The sequence below is a fragment of the Felis catus genome, chromosome D2 (genome assembly GCF_018350175.1).
Source record: "Felis catus isolate Fca126 chromosome D2, F.catus_Fca126_mat1.0, whole genome shotgun sequence".
NCBI classification, from domain to species: Eukaryota; Metazoa; Chordata; class Mammalia; order Carnivora; family Felidae; genus Felis; species Felis catus.
The window spans coordinates 70,085,001-70,101,353 of NC_058378.1; the positions used below are offsets into that span (position 1 = coordinate 70,085,001).

A 16,353-nucleotide genomic window follows, 5' to 3' on the forward strand; every position below is an offset into this window, starting at 1 on the left:
CGGGCGGGCGGACGGACGGGGCGGCGGGGCGCGGGCGGGCGGCGCGCGGTGGCCGGTCCCGCCGCCTCCCCGCGCGCCTGCCTGGCCAGTGCCTCGCATGCTCCCAACCTTCACCCGGTTCGCTCGTCACTTTTGCAGTAACTTTAACACTGACGTCCCTTGACCGGGAAGGTGCCGGATGGAGGAGGTCTTTATTTTCTTTTTTTCCCCTTAACTCTCCTTAAAATAAAAAATAATAATAATAATAATAATAAATAACGAAAAAGAGAAATCGGCAGTACTTTTTTACTCCGAACTTTTAGCTCGTGACCGTGCAGACCTGCTTGTAGTATTTATTGCTTCACTCGGAAGTGACTGTTTGGGGCCGGGTTGGGGGGGAGGTTCGCTTCTTTTCGCCCACCAAGTTAAAGTCACGGATGCTCCACCCTCCTGGCTCCCCTCCTTCCTCTCTGTCCCCAAATATTTTCGTAAGGGGTCCGCATTTTTCTGCTTTTCATATGCACTCGTGCAAGACCCATCTCCCCTTCCCCGCGTCTCAAACTTCTTTATTTAAAACAGAACACCAGAACTTTGCCGCTGATGTGGATGAGGACCGCGGGATGAGAATGGGCAGTCTTTCCAGCTTCTTACTTTACTTCTCCACTTGATTGTGATTTCATGCTAACAGGAAAGGAAACTCTTACTCTCTCTTGTTTGGTTTTGGTTTGGGGGAGTTGAAAAAAAAAATCCCATAGAACTTGGCAGTATCCGTCAGCTTTTTATTTATTTATTTTTCTGGAAACGTTCTAAGTGTGGGTGTACTTCTGACAAGTTGGGGCACCCCTGGGGTGGACTCGGGATGGGATGATGGGGACCGCAGATATCCTGAAGCAGTTTCTCAGGAGGGAGTTTGAAGAAATTCACCAGATTTCCCTGTTCTTTTTAAGGAGGAGGAGGAGGACTGTCTGGAATGTGTTGGCTCATCTTGCTGTTTCCATTTTCCTTGTCTTTTGAGAAAGCCAGAAAATACCGAGTCAAAGTTGCCCATCCTGTTTGCTGCACTTTATAAGTTATTGTTGCTGAATGATTGGGAGCTGTCCATCAGCCGGGAGGGAAACTTGCAGTTTACTTAAGAAATTGCATGTGTGACAAAGGCAGCTGCCGAGTGTGGTGGTCTTCGTGAATAGAGGGAGGGGAGGCAATTAGGGGCTGTGTGGTTGGGGCTTTTTACTTGTCAAACTGGAGGCTCATTGCTTTTGTTACCGCCATGTAAAGGGAAATGGCAGGGTTTTGTTTTGGTACTGAGGACCTTAAAGATTGCTGCCTGACGCACCGGAAGGCCGGATAAGTCTAGAAAGAGGGGCCACAGAGCAGTATTTTTAAAAAGAAGAAGAGAAAATTAAGAATTCTCACTTTGGGTTATCTTGAAGTCCTTCCAGCCTTTGTTTTTGTTTTTGGGGGGGAGGGTGGGGGTGGGGTGCAGTGAGAGTTCTTAACTCGGCCGGTGTGTTAAAGACTAACGTCAAGAAAAGAGTCCTGTAAACAGGTGGGCAGTCAGATCGGCGAATTAAAAACGTCTCCCCAGTGTCAGGTGTCCCGCCGCCAGAAGGAACCAAATCTTTGCCACTGGTTTTGCTTTGCGCAAGGCAGGTCCAGGAACCCATGTGGCGGTGGGCAGGGGTGTTCTCTTACCTGCATGCAAATCGGAGTTGTGTGTTTGCTTTTGAACAGGGTGAACCGATTTAACACTTGGGGTGGGAGAGGACCCGAAAGGCTCATTTTGTCCTCTGCAAGTTTCTTCTGTCTTTAACCCCTCCTGGAGCCACCCTCCCTCTCTCCCCTCCTTCATGTAAAAGAGGATGATTTCAGGCCTGTGATGTCTGAGTCTCTCAACTCCAATTAAGTTAAACCCACACAAATGTACCCGGCCCTGGATCCTATGAGAGCCCCAGGAAAAGTAAGTCGGGTTTGTGGGATTTAGGGCTAGCCTTTTGCATTCCTCTGCCTTCTCTTGTCTCTCTGCCTGTCTCTGTCTCTCTCTGTCTCTGTCTCTGTCTCTCTCTCTCTCTCTCTCTCTCTCTCTCTCATTCTGGGAAAAGCTCACAAAACTCAACAGTCTAAAAGCAAGTTAACGGTCTGAGTGCTAGAATGCCAGGGAGCACAGGAAGCTTGCGTTCTCCTTCCACAGAGGTCAGTTGAAAATCTTTCCAGCACAGTCTTTTACTCTAGAAGGAAAAGAGGGTGTGTGTGTGCGTGCGTGTGTGTTTGGCAGACAAGGCCCTACCAAATGTCACTCCCGTGTCACTGTGACAAGAAAATATGCTTCCCCCCCCCTCCTCTCGCACTGCAGCCCTCTCTAAGAAATTTGTTTTGAGGGATTTGACAATCTTGCAGATAAAGTGCCTGCCTACTGCACTCGGTTGATCATTTTCCCTCATGGCTGACCGTAATTTCTTAGCTACTCTTAGCGGTAGCTGTGTCCCTGCCGCCCAAGGTAACGGGTGAGGGAGGGGGACTTGGCTTAGGTGCCCTGAGCTGGCTGGGGAACATGGGCCTTCCCCCTTCCTTCACGGATTCTGTAGTGGTAAAGATTAGAAACTAGAAGGAGTTTTTTCTAATTAAGAATTAAAAAAAAAAAATTCAGTCTGCCGCCAGTTGAACTAGATGGTGAGGTTTCTTTTGGCTTTGTTTCGTTTAATTTTTTCGTTTGGTTTTTGAGGGCTGCTGCGTGTGGAAGGGGGCTAATTAACAAAGTAACGATAGGCACCGGGAGTGAGACCTTGGGAGCATTTTGAGTGAACCAGGGCAGAAATTTGGAGCCTTCTCTAAAGATGCTTTTTTCCAGCTCTTTCAGGGAAAGGCATAAAGGGAGGGGAAGCTGGGAGGAAGAAGAAAAGTGAGAAAAGCAGTAAGGGAGGAGGAAAAAAAAGCTGGCCCAGTCCCATCTTGAAGGTACAGAGAAAGTTTTTTTTTTTGAGGTGGAGAGAAAGAAAACCAAAGCTATTATGTACCCTAGGGATACAATTTTAGTGGGCATGGAAGATTTGAGTGGGAAGGGAGGCACAGTGGCCTCCGGGCTCTCTCTCTTCCAGCAGTTGGGCGGTTGGCACCTCCATTTGAATTGCTGGGTGAGTAGTGGGGTGTGCGTGCGTGCGTGCGTGTGTGTGTGTGTGTGTGTGTGTTTGTATCCTTGCTTATGGTCTTGACCATTAAACCTCAGTTCCTTTTTTTCTTTTCTTGTTTGAAATTCAGACGATGGGAAGGAAAAAACAAAGCAAGAATAAATGGTCAACTCAAAGTTGTGCCCTTTCACGCTATACTTTTCCATAGCAGTTTTTGGGGGAGTGGGGAGAAAGGGTTAAAAAAAAAAAAAGATGCGGAGAGAAATCGTGACTCTCATCACAGTCCTTCCTGCAGCACAGCCATGCAGAGCCCGCGAAGCCGGCTCCCCAAGTACGAGGAAGGAGTAAACTGGGTTCCGGAAAGGGGTGGTGGGGTTGAGGATTTCTTTTAACAAATAAATTTCTCTCCTTCACCCACCAGGGTGGGCTCCACTGGAAGAAAGAGAAGGGAACATGACGTGGCCTCAGAGAGGAGCATACTTTCAAAGCTTGAAAGGTCTTGGAGCGTTCAGGCTTTCACAGTAGCAGGGCTTGTGTAAACTGTATATTTTGGTTTCATATTTAATGCTAACTTTCCGTTGCTCTGTCTTTATAGTTGTATTTATTTTCAATCTCCAAATGTAGATGCTGGCCTTTCAGGGCTACAGTCTTGCTTGTGGTGTCTGTGTTTTCTAAACTTCGTAGGAAATGTGTTTCGGAGCCCTGAGCAGGAGACCATTGTGGTGTTAATGATTAGGAAGAAGGTCCTTTTGCAATACCAGTTTGGGGCTTAGGTTACACTGTATTCCGCTCAACTGTTGGGTCAGATCCTTTGCCACAGCTGTAAGGGCATCCTCGAATTTGGAGGCGATTCCTAGGATTACTTTCATTACTATTTTTTGCTGTTGAGTGGCCAAACACAGAAACATTTGCAGTGGTCAGTCCGCTCTTAGATCCGATCTGGGGGGAGGGGAAGGGAAAAAAATGAAATCTGCAACAGACTCTAAGAGTCCTTGTGTTTTCAAGATCAGGAATTCAACCCTAAACAGCCTATTAAAACCCAAAGTGGTAAATAACTTCTGTGAGTCAAACATGGAGGAATGACAGATACTTGCCTTGGTTTTCCTCTCTGGTTGTGTGCAACTTTTCTAGTTCAGTCTACGATCGTGTAAACTGTCCAGAAGCGTGGGGAAGACAGTGCAAGCTGGCACCGCAAATGTGGAAGTTGTGTTGCTGTAAATTTCCCAACCCAGCGCAGTCTCCCTTTCTGAGATTCCTGAAAGGTTCCAGACCTTTGTTTACTCAAATTACTCGGGTTACTTAATAGCAGCCCTGCTGTTTCGGTGGCCGCTAAACCTCCATTCTTGATTTCTCATGAGAAAGGAGTTGTTTGAAAGGGTGAATTCCCGACTCCAATGATACAGATATTATGATCTTTGTATTGTCACAACAGGCTCCTGCTTCGGCATTTTCTAGAAGCAGCAGAGCCTGCAAGCTTATATTCTCAGGGAAACCTCCCTTTTGTGGTTTGGGGTCGGTGGGGGGCCCGGCTGAGCTATGTAATGCAATTCTTTCCTCCAGCATTTTGGAATGTGATGAAATCTTGCCATGCCCTCCAGATTACATACTTCTGCACACATTTGAAAAAAAATTTTTTTTAATTGGACTTTGCCTGGGTCATTACTTCCAACTCAGCTTGCTTTCAGAGAGGGTCATGTCCTTTTCACGTGTATCATTTATCGAGACTGTAGATGCCCACTAAAGGGTGCCCATGTGTGGGAGGGACACTGACTTGGCAAGACAGAGAACAATGCAGCACCCCCTTTGCACCCATCATTGCTGACATCCTGCTGAATCCAGGGGTTTGACTCATTGGTGTCCTTTGGGCCACAGGAACACGTTCATCCCTCCTCTTCTGTTTACCTGCTCCTTTCGAGGGAGAAATTCACCTGCTCTCTGAAGGAAACAGCTGTTCGAAAGAGCTCTTATCGGACTCCCATGTAGCAGGCATGCATTTCAAATGCAGTACTGTCTAAATTCAAAAGTTGGGCACAGGGTGTATTAAAAAAAACAAAAGACATTTTTATACAGCTGGTCATTGTAAATAAGTTAGAAGAGCTGTATCAGGTTTTGTTCACTACTTTCTCGAAATCCCCAGGATGTAATAACCATTATGTACTTAAAATTTACTCTAAATCAAAATTGGTGATTTCCTTTCCATTATATTCAGGAATCCCTAGATTTGGGGTTGTTGGGTTTTTTTTTTGGGAGGGGGGTGGGTAGCCTGGAAATCATCATTATTATTTTTTTTAAGTTGTTTTGAATTTGAGCTTTTGGATTTCTTCATTTGGAATAGGTTAGTTTTATTCTTGGCTCTGTTTTGCAAATCTGCTCTCCTAGGAACAGCTGTACCCTCTTACCCAATTCTCAAACATTCTCTGTAAACTTGGACACTCAACAAGATTGATTATGCTAACACTAATCATTTAATACCCAAGTAGTAGAGAAATATCTTGCGGGAGGGTGGAGGTTGCGAACCACCGGGAAATTACTTAGGGGTGAAGTGGCTGGTTCCTCAGCTTGGCGACCTTGTGTGGAGGATTAGGACAGTCAGAGGACCCTGTTGTGCCTGCCGTACCCCCTCACTGACCTCCGCCATGCTGTGGCATGTTCCTGGAGGGACGCGGGCAGGAAGAAAACCCTGGGAACTCACTGGTCAGGGGCCAGCCTGGACCGGGCCGGCCAAGACTGAAGCTTGCACGTGCTTTAAAGGTTAGCTGGGGGAAACACAATGGGATGCTTTCTTTTTATTGGGAAATAAATGAGAATGAGTGGAAATAAATTATGTTTAATGAACTTAACTGGAAGTAATTGTTCAAGAGCCTGTGAAAGCACAGCTTTGCTGGGTCGGCCCTCGGCTGCGGCTCTCACAAAGCCAAGCAGCTGGAGCACATCTTTATTTTCCAGGTTAGAATGTTCCCCTTCGGGTGCCCACTCCCCCACCCTGACACCTCCTCCTGACTCCCAGCCTTCCCCTCCTCCTTTTTGGGGATTAAGGAAAGATCATTAAGAGCAGAGTTTGGCCCCCTAGACCCTGAATGCTTGGCAATCTGTTTTGTGTGTTACCAGCTGGATTGTTAGATTATGGAAGGGACCGGGTGGGTTGCGGGGGGGGGGGCCGGGGGCGGGGGAGAAGAAGGCCAAGGGCTTAGGATGGTTTGAGTTAGTTCTATGTATATGCATGTGTGTGAGAGAATTTGGATGAAAATTGACTGCACATTTATTCTCTCTCTGCCTGCCCTGTTCAATCATTTCCCCGCACGAAGAATTTTACTGCTTGTGTGAGTATATGAGAAACTGTGAGTCGGCAGAATTTTGTAGAGAGCCGGAGAATCTCTCTTCCTCTCCTTGCTGTCTAAATGGAGTTGATTCTGGGGTTGGGGGAGGGTCCAGCCATCCATAGTTTGCAAAACAAAGCAGCAGCACCCTGAGTCAGGCCACCTTGGGTTGCAGAAGCTGTCGTTTTGCAGCCTGGTGGGTTTGTGCCAGAGACCCCCAGCAGCGCGGCCAGGTGAGGTGAGCTGTGCAGTGGAGTTGCGGGGTGGGCATTTGCTGCAGGCCACAGGCAGACCTCCTTCCTCTTAACCACCTCATTTCTCCAAGCAAAACTTGGACCCCGCGAAGCCTTCCCTCTTATTTATTATTTTCAGTAGCCATGTACATCCCGTCCAGGGAACGTGTGCCATCAGCGGGGAGCAGGGCCTTCGGGAGCAGCAGCATTTGACCACGAGTGGGCCCTGTGCGCTGCACTAGGCGGGGCCTAGCTGGCTGGGCTTCCATAGCTGGGAGGAGAGAGGGGCAGGGCAAAATGTTCCCGGAAGCCCATCTGGCCAAGCGTGGAAGGCCGCTGTCACCCTTTCCGTCTGTGTGTGTAGGAGCTTCGCAGGATGCGGTAGGGAGATGTTCAGTAGGTAAGCAGGGATGGGTCTGTGCGTGCAGGCCCGGATCCAGCTTGCCGTGAGGGCCTCCTTGACGTCATTCCAGAAGCGGAAGTGGGCGCTAATGGTCGGGAATGGGTGGTTGAGGCCGGAGGCTTACTTTTGCTGACGTACCACCACTCTCTGGTCCATAGCCTGAAAGAATAGGACTAGTTGAGTCACAAAGGGTTGTTGACGAGTAAGAAACAGCCCCTCCTTCAGCTCCAGCCCCTCCTCTTCAGCCGTGGCTCCAGTGACGTGCGAGCGACATCATTAATGTTTTGCTAGTCGCCATTGGCCTTGGTACAGCTGTAGTAAACGGCATCTGGCAAAATGCACGGGGATGAGCTATCAACCCATTTTTTCCACGTAAACCTGGAATGAACAGTGTCCCTTCCTGAGGCTGATTTCAGACCCTGGGAGGGCTGGGTAACCAAAGACCCCTGAAGACCTTCCACGCTGGGGGGTGGGGGGGAGAAGGCGGACAAATGCCCCTCTGTGCCGCTTTTGTTTTATTGTGCTGGGCTCCTCAAGGCACTTTCTGGCCCCATTTTTCTTCTGCAGAAAAGGAGAGCAATAGGGGAGTATTGAGGAGGAGGGCCGGCACAGAGGCCGCGCCAGCAATGGCTCTATTTGTTTTCAACGTCTGCTGATTAATAGGTTGCGAGGTGAATGGCCAGCTTTCATTCCCTTTGGGTTCCCCGCAGTTACAGAAGGTTGCGGGGCTGGGGTTAGGGGAGGGTAGCAGGGAGATCTAGAAGTGCCTGAACCAGTCTTTCATCCGCCAGGTTCCACATGGCGAGCCCCGTTTGGACGGGTGTGTGGGCGCTTGGCGATGAGGGTGGCAAGGCCGAGTTGCAGAACGCTGGGCTTAAGGGTTCTCCAGAGGTCAGAGGTCAGCCACAGGGGCGCCCCCTCCCCTCCCCGCCTCCCCCCACTGTAGTTGGATGAATACTTCGGGTCGAAAGGCTTTGTGCGCTTTGAGGGTTGGTAAAGGACCCTTTCTTTTTTTTTTTTTTTAATAATTTTAACCATTCAGTGCTCAAAACCCATAAAGGATAATGAACAGAACTGGGGAAGGCTTTGCTTTGGGCAGCAGCCATTTCTCCAGGTAGAAAACCAAGCCCAGCCCTAATGACTTATAGCCAGATGAGGATTTTTGTTCCCTTTAAATAGGTACTGTTGACTTCATTTCATGGGTTCGAGGTTTTTTAGTTGACTTTTTCTTTAGTTTCTCGTCAGCCGGAACTGACGGTGTGTGCAAAGTGTTTATCACCTGATCCCCGTGGGACCCTGCTACTGCTCCTGTCTCTGTTTGAGGTGCAGAAGTATCCCATTAAATGTCCTCATCCCCCACCTCCTGTGATCAGCCACAAGTTGTAAAAAACCCTGATAAAAACCCCTGGTGCCCTGTGGCAAAGGTGTTCTCGCCGAGGCGGGGAGCCCCGAGCTACTCTTAACTTGGGGTGTGGGGGAGGCAGGGAGGACAGCAGGGAGCACTGTTTGCTGACACTGGGTCTAGGTTCCAGAAACTGGTAGGTGGCAGCGTGAGGAACAGATCCCTTTGTGAGCCCTGAAGCCTCTCCGTCCGGGTGGGAAGGTCGGCCCGGCCTACGCTCATGGGGTGCAGCGTGCACGGTGGTGAGCCCCACCCCGGCGCCAGTCTCTGGGTGGGGGTGGTGGGGGGGGGTCAGGTCGGTGAGTGTGCAAGACCTGGAAGCACTACCCCCCTCGAGCCTGGGACCTGGGACACCTCCCGTATGGAACTGATAAGAGCTGCCAACCGCTTGATAGGTGTGTCGATGAGGACTTGATGAAATCCGTCCTGCTCGGTCAGGGCTCCTCTCTCCCGTCCTCCCCTCAGATTGTCTGGACGAAGGGGTCTGGGTGGCTCTGATCTGGACAGAGGGGTCTAGGTGGCTCTGAGTTCCAGGTGCTCGCGGTGTGGGGGTGTATGGGCGACCGCAGCATATGACTCCCGGACCTTATGTGGAACATTTTATTAATGTTGGCCTTTCACGTGGCCCAGAGTTGCCTAGTTTTCATCATATTCTTAGCGGGTTGGATGCTAGTAACTAGGCTCGTCCGGCAGCTTTCGATGACTGCCACCATCCCGACCTTGAGTGTATGTTAGCTGTCCCCGGAGGTAATGACTTTTTTTGCACCCCTTAGGTAGTTGGTTTTCTTTTTTCATTTTATTTATTTTAGAGAGAGAGAACATGAGTCTGGGATGGGGGGGGGGGCGGGGAGGAAGAAAGGGAGGGGGAGAGAGAGAGAGAGAGAGAGAGAGAGAGAGAGAATCTTAAGAGTCCGATGTGGGGCTTGATCCCATGACCCTGGGATCATGACCTGAGCCAAAATCATGAGTTGGACGCTCAGTCGACTGAGCCACCCAGGCACCCCACCCCTCGAGGTAGTTTTGAAGACATACCTCATATTTAGATAAAGTAGCTACCTAAAAAGTACCTGATTTCATGTTGCAGTTGTTTGCGTTGAATAGCGGACTCGGTCTATAAAGAGATAAAAGGGGGACAGACACATATTTCGTGGGCTCTTTATCCACTAACACCCCCAGCATAGATTGTTGCATTTCGGGAAGGTTGTCTGTGTCCTTCCCCTAAGAAAGGTACTTTTCACGTTTGAATTTTCTTAGGGTGGTGACATTTTTGAGCACAATCCTTAAAGACCTCTTTATGGAAGTGGGAGCTGTAGCGCCCGGGTGTCTGAGTCGATCAGGCGTCCAACTTTTGGTTTTGGCTCAGGTCACGATCTCACAGCTCTGTGGGTTCGAGCCCTGCATCGGGCTCTGTGCTGGCAGCACAGAACCTGCTTGAGATTCTCTCTCTCTCTCTCTCTCTCTCTCTCTCTCTCTCTCTTTCTCTCTCTCTCTCTCTCCCTCTCTGGCTCTCGCAGCTCCTCCCCCACGCATGCTATCTCTGTCTCTCTCAAAATAAATAAATAAACTTAATTTTTTTTTTTTTTTTAAAGTGAGCTCTGATCACAGGGGAGGGGAAAGTCTAAGGGACATTTTCTATTTGGGTCGGTTGGTGTTTAATTGATACGAACTCTGACTTCAGGGCCCTCACCCTGATTCTGGAATGCCCTTGGTCATCTCCAGCTCTTTTTATTTAACTTTCAGCTCTCCTGTAGGCATTCTTATTTATTAGCATGATAGAGTAATGGTTTTTCTCAAAAGAGATAACAAATATGTTTATTAATTAAATACCACATTTTTAAGAAGGGCGCTTCGCCTGGCGGAGCGTTGGCCAGAAAACACCCATACGCTCTTGCCTCATAATGACCATCTTGCCTTTGAAATAAGGAGCGCAGTCTGTGGATGCATTTCCCCTCTGGGAATCCGATTAGAAGATACTGGAAGGGTAGCCAACACCACCTTCAGTGTGCCCTCATCAGTAGTACTCACTGGACAGTATTTTCCCAAAGCTTTTGTACAGGCCTGTTGTTGGTCGCTGTATAGGCATGGATGGGCCTTAATTTTCACAGCACACTCTGCGGTCGAGCCCGTTCCCATCTAGAGTTTGGAGAGACGGGACAACGGCCTAAGAGAGGTTGTACAGCTAGAGGGGTCAAGTAGAATTTCGACCTGGGTCTTGCTTGAATTCATAGCCTTCACTCTTGGCCACCGTGCATGCAGGCACTCATGGTCACCGTGGTGCATGCCAGGGGGCTCTAAAACCATTTTTTAAGGCACTCTTCTTATAAAGTATAAGACTAGTCCGTTTCTGAAGGCCTGTCTTGCTTAGTTCTACGATTCTGAGTAGACGCCATTTTAGTCAATGAATCTGTGAAATTGGTCCTGGCCTTCTCTTCTTCTGATGTTTACGGTGGCAACTCAGTTGTTCTTCTGCAACTTAGGAGTCTCGCCACTCCACAGGCTGGGCGTGACAGGAGACACAGCGTTCTAGAAGGCACAGTCTTTGTCGTTAAGGAACGTAGCTACAGCGGGACCAAGAGAGGTACATATGTGGCTCTAGCATGGGCATGATGTGACATAGAAAGAAAGGGCTGTGGGGTTCTGAGACTGGAGAGACAGGGCATCTTCAAGAAGAACATACTTCCATTCACAACAGCAGTCCAGGTGTAGGCAGGTCATATGAGAATGGTGAGTAGACCCTGGTTTCTGTAGGTATGACTTTATTCCTTCCCCTGCTTGCTTGGGAGCTGGTCAACCTGCAGAGACGCGTGGTTTCCTAGGGACCAACCTGGCATACAGTCACGATGAGAAGAGAGAACCACGTCGTGCTAGGGCTCCCATTTGCCTTCCTCTCCTAAGGCTGGGTAGCAGCAGCTCGGGCTCCACCCCCTTCCGTGCTAGCGAATCTTGACAGGAAACTAACCCGTTGGCCAAGCTCAAGGGTGCAAAATAACATGAAGGCGATGGTGTCCAACTTTTGTCATGTGCCCATTTGCCTTCCCCTCCTAAGGCTGGGTAGCAGCAGCTCGGGATCCACCCCCTTCCGTGCTAGCGAATCTTGACAGGAAACTAACCCATTGGCCAAGCTCAAGGGTGCAAAATAACATGAAGGCAATGGTGTCCAACCTTCATACATATTTCTAAGAGGAAGAGGGAAAATGAACTTTCACGTCCTACACTCAGTGAGCTCTCCTGTCACCCAGATTCTGTCTTCGTCTTTTGCTAGACAAGTAGAGAAAGGTTTTCTCTGCATTTCCTGTTAGTCCTTCTTGGAAGGCAGCCATGGAATTGGTGCTTCTGAGCTGTAGACAGACGCGTGCCATGGGCCACTTCTCCCTAACAATAAACTAATAAGTAACAATAATAAACCACCATTCCTGTGCTCACCATGTGGTAGGTTCTGTGGTAAGCTCTTCCTGTGGACTTTCGTAAGAACTAGGACTTGATTGGTGATTAGGACCCCAGGTCTCTTAACCTTGGCACTTGTCTGTGGCCACGTGGTTCTCTGGTCTAGGGGTTCATGGCTGAACAGGTAGAGCTGCCACGTGAGGTCCTCAGGAGGCCGACTGGATGCCTGGTTCCTGAGCCCAGATCTCCTGAATCCGGTTCCTGCTGAGAGATTTCCTAAGATTGGCCATCCAGATTTGTGACAAGTGTCCTGAGAGATGCTTGACTCAACCAGAGCTGAGAACTGTAGGTTCCACTGTCAACCACCAGCCCTTCTACCCCCATCCCGTGCTTCCTTCCATTGCTTATGGTGGTCCTGCTGCCCAGAAGTCATTCAACCTCCAAGTGACCATCTTCCCCGCTTTGGGTTACCTGTGGTTCTTCCTACTCATCTCCTAGTTTTACCCACACTTACTTTAAACTGTCTTTGATCGATCTGCCTTCTTTCATTGCTGCAGGTGTGTATCTTTCCCACCAAACAAAAAACTTCTGGAAGGTGGCAATAGTCACTTTCAAAGGAAAGTGGTCTTCCCTCCCTCCAGCTGTGTCTGCCCCGTCTTCTCCCTCCCTCTCCTTTCCTCTTTCCCCTCTCCACCCCAGCCCACAGTGAGAGTTCATTTGCTGGTTACCTTTCAATCTGTCCTGAACAGAAATGTTCCCCCCAAATAATCCTCAGTGCATGTTCATAAGATGCTGGCTTTGGCCTTGGGGCAGCAGCCCCTCACGCTGCTGGCTGTGGCCTTGTTCAGACCTTCATGGCTGCTAGGGAGGTGTTAACCAAAACTCCCTCTGCTTTGGTGCTTTTTAATTTCAGTGCTTTGATTGCGAACTGGTAATTCACAACATAAGGCTCTTTGAGCAACCAGCTAGCCTCCTCTGAATGTGTCCACTTGTTTATGGGAATCGTTAAACCAAGCTGTTTTAAGTGTTGACTTCTTTCTCTGTAGTTTTTTCTGGAGCATCTAAGAAGGCCATATTTTCCTTTCCAAACATGCTCCTGAAAAAAGTTAGGAGTACCTTTTACCAATGCCTTCCCCGCAATTAATTGTGAGAAATACTCTTTCTATAGTATACCCCTTCCTTATTCATTAAAAAAAAAAAAAGGACAAGAAGAAAAATGCACGGCGAACGAACTGCTCCGTGGTCCCTGAACTCGAGAGGCACTAGTGGGCAGCACTGGAACCTTACTTCTTTTCTTTTAATGCAATTCCTTTTCCTTGATGTTAATGCAAGTTGTGCCTTCCTAAAAGTAATAAAAGGAAATGAAGACACGTTCTGAAATGAAACTTGACTCTAATCCATTCATCATCTAATACTCGCCTCTTTATCTTCGCTGGTACCTAATCTGGTTAAATGTCCCTGTTGTAGGATTTTAGTGAAAATCCTCTATGGGGAATAGGGTTTTTTTGCAATTGGATTACTCTCAGTAAATGGCCCAGTAGTTCGCTTGTTTCAGCTTAATTTTTTCTTTGTGATCTTGCTGGGCTAAGTTATAGCACAGCAGAGCGGAGGGGGTGGGGCGGACCGAGAGAGGGGCTGGGGGGAAAGAGGAGAAGAATTCAGGAAGGTCTGGTCATGGCAACTGGAAAGATCGTAGCAAATGCTTTTCTTTTTTTCCTGCTTCTGTCTACCTGTCCACCCTTCTTGAACATAAAAATGCCTGTACTTTGTTTTCTAGAACTGCCCGTTTCTAATCTGCACACCTTTTATTAGGCCAATTTATCATCATCCAGTTAATTTATTAGCGTTCCCCAATGACTTCCTAATGAAATTCCTAATGAATCAGGGCTGCTGTAATCTGCATAAAATATGCAGGTGCTCGCCTGCCAATGTAGGGCTTTCTGGTAAAGTTCACACTCCCAACCAGACGAGGAGTGGGGCTTTTCATCCATGCTGTCTGTAAAGGATTGTAGCATGCCCGCTGGCTCCCAGGGGCAGGGGGAAGTTAGGAGCGGGGGGTGGTGGATAGGGGAGGCCGAGTGGGTGGGAATTGGGCCCTGCCACGTTTCTTGTAACGGAAGATTTTCCTAGCTGGTCCCCTGGGAAGCCTTGCCTGCCTCCTGAAGGTCCCTCCGGTGGGGTCCTGGGGTCAGAGATCCGCCCCCCCCCCCACCACCTGCGGGAACCCAGTAGGCCTGGGAGATTAAACCCCCATTTCCGATTTACCTGCCGACTGGGAAGGTGCACACTTGGGGTCCGTGACGGGGTGGCTGTGGAAGAGGCATTTTAAAAGCCAGGCTCCGTAGGGAGGTAAAAACGGAAGCACGCCTGCCCAGAGAGCTGTCTTTACAAATATCTGTTATTTTTAATGCATGGATTGGGGCCAGGGCCGCGGGCAGAATTGAGTGCATCTTACAAAGTCCAGGAGGGAGGGCGGGGTCCAGGGAGCCCACGGGTCCTGTGTCCCCCAGTGTCGAGCCGCCAGGAACCAGCGTAACGTTGGCCTCCTGTTCTCCTCCCCACAGTCGAACAAAGTACCGGTTGTGCAACACCCTCACCATGTCCACCCTCTCACGCCGCTCATCACGTACAGCAACGAACACTTCACCCCGGGAAACCCACCTCCACACTTACCAGCCGACGTAGACCCCAAAACAGGTAGGCGGTGTGTGTGATGCCAACAGGGCGTGCGGGGTCCAGGGCCGCCTGGCCTGCTGGGAAGGGACGGGGGAGTTCGGGATGGGCTGTGGGCCGTGGCGGAGGGGCTCCTCATTTCCCCTCCTGGGGTGCGGAAAAGAAGCTCTTTGGGGAGACCAGAGCCTGGTGAGGGAGTAGCCTCTCCTATGTGGAGTGCTAACAATCTTTCTAGAGCCCAGAATGCCCCAGGAAGGGCTGGCTATGAATCATGCAGTGTTTTCCAGGAGTAGCTTGTAACGAACTCTGAGAGCCTCAAACAGACTTGGAGGCGGGAGTAGTTGTGGAGGCATCCCATGGCCTCCTTCTCAGCTTCTTGGGAGCACAGGAGCCCCAGCAGCATGGCTCCCCAAAGCCCTAGTTCCCTTGGCGGTCGAGGGACTCCAGTCACCTGACAATGACTTATTGCTGCAGCCGGAGGAGACCACATCACTGGATCCCGCATTCTCTTTGCTGGTTTATTTGGGTTCTTCGTCCCCTGCGATATCCTGGGTATCATCGAGCCCATTATACAGACGTGAAAACTGGAGTCCGTGTTTTTCCTCATTGCGGCATGGAACAACCCGCACGGTCTCAGGCAGAAGGTGTCACGTCATCCGTCAGCCTTGGCGCTTTTCCCCTCCTTTCCATCCCACATACACATGGGCTGCTTTTTACCCCAAAGAGGGAAACAGAGAGGACAGGGTCACTGGCCACCCTCCCCGTACCAAGATTTGAAACCAGCAGCCGGCCACAGCTCGTAGCGGGGTGGCCATGGGAGAACAGCTGAGGCCAGGACAGGCTGGGCGGTGCACTGGGTAGGGTTCTTCTAACCAGCTAGTTAATTAGAAGGATGAATTTTATTTTTTTAATTTTTTTTTCAACGTTTATTTATTTTTGGGACAGAGAGAGACAGAGCATGAACGGGGGAAGGGCAGAGAGAGAGGGAGACACAGAATCAGAAACAGGCTCCAGGCTCTGAGCCATCAGCCCAGAGCCCGACACGAGGCTCGAACTCACAGACCGCGAGATCGTGACCTGGCTGAAGTCGGACGCTTAACCGACTGCGCCACCCAGGCGCCCCAGAAGGATGAATTTTAAATGGCTGTTATCCCGTGTCATCTGGTCAGAGGGGATTGTTCGGTGTTGAGCTGAGGTGGATTGCCCATTCATGCTGCCTTTGCCGCCCCCGAACGAAGCCACACGTTAGCTGGTGTTCGCCAGCCTCTGAGCCCCCTTTGTGCTCATGGGGGACCTCGCCTAGTACTTGGATGGCTGGAGGAGGCCGCCAGCCGGCCCCAGGCTCTGTGAGTGAATAGCAGCATCAACGTCTCATTTAAATAATGGTAGTACAGGGAATAGCTTTTAAATGGTTATCGTAAAACATATGATTAACGTCTGCAGACTGTTTACTTTTCCTCTGCGAACATTCTTTCAAGTGTGCAAATGGCTTGGTGTAGGGTCCAAGACCAGCTAATCTGTTTGGTTTTTGTAATAGAGAGAAAGCAATGTCTGCATGAAAATGTCACCCAGGGAGACTTAACTTACAGATTAAAAGCTTCCTGAATGAATTAAAAAAAAAAAATGGAATAGTTTTCATCCACGGACATGCAGCTTACTACCTTCAATAGCATTGTTCGTTTTCTTCCCACTTCTGCTGCATAGATCAAGTTCCTCTGTCGGAATTGATTCTAGAGCTCTAGCTTTCCCCCGAATCGATGGCAGGATGTGCGCCTGCGACGTACGTAAGCGTGCAGTGGGGCACGGGCCTCGGGATGTGCCCAGATGTGCCTCGAGAGCC

The 16,353-nt window shown here is 49.5% G+C and overlaps 1 protein-coding gene across 40 annotated transcripts in view; it reads left to right on the plus strand.

Moving 5' to 3' along the window:
- The window catches only part of TCF7L2 (transcription factor 7 like 2), a 206,737-nt gene that overhangs the window by 160,660 nt on the left and 29,724 nt on the right, over positions 1-16,353 (plus strand). For 39 of the 40 annotated variants that reach the window (XM_023240928.2, XM_045040684.1, XM_023240925.2 and 36 more), the window contains one exon: positions 14,405-14,537. In XM_023240928.2, the coding sequence (XP_023096696.1) occupies positions 14,405-14,537 (133 nt within the window). Of the gene's footprint in view, positions 1-2,969; positions 3,108-14,404; positions 14,538-16,353 lie in introns of those variants that run through there. The other variant, XM_023240948.2, reaches the window with a different exon arrangement.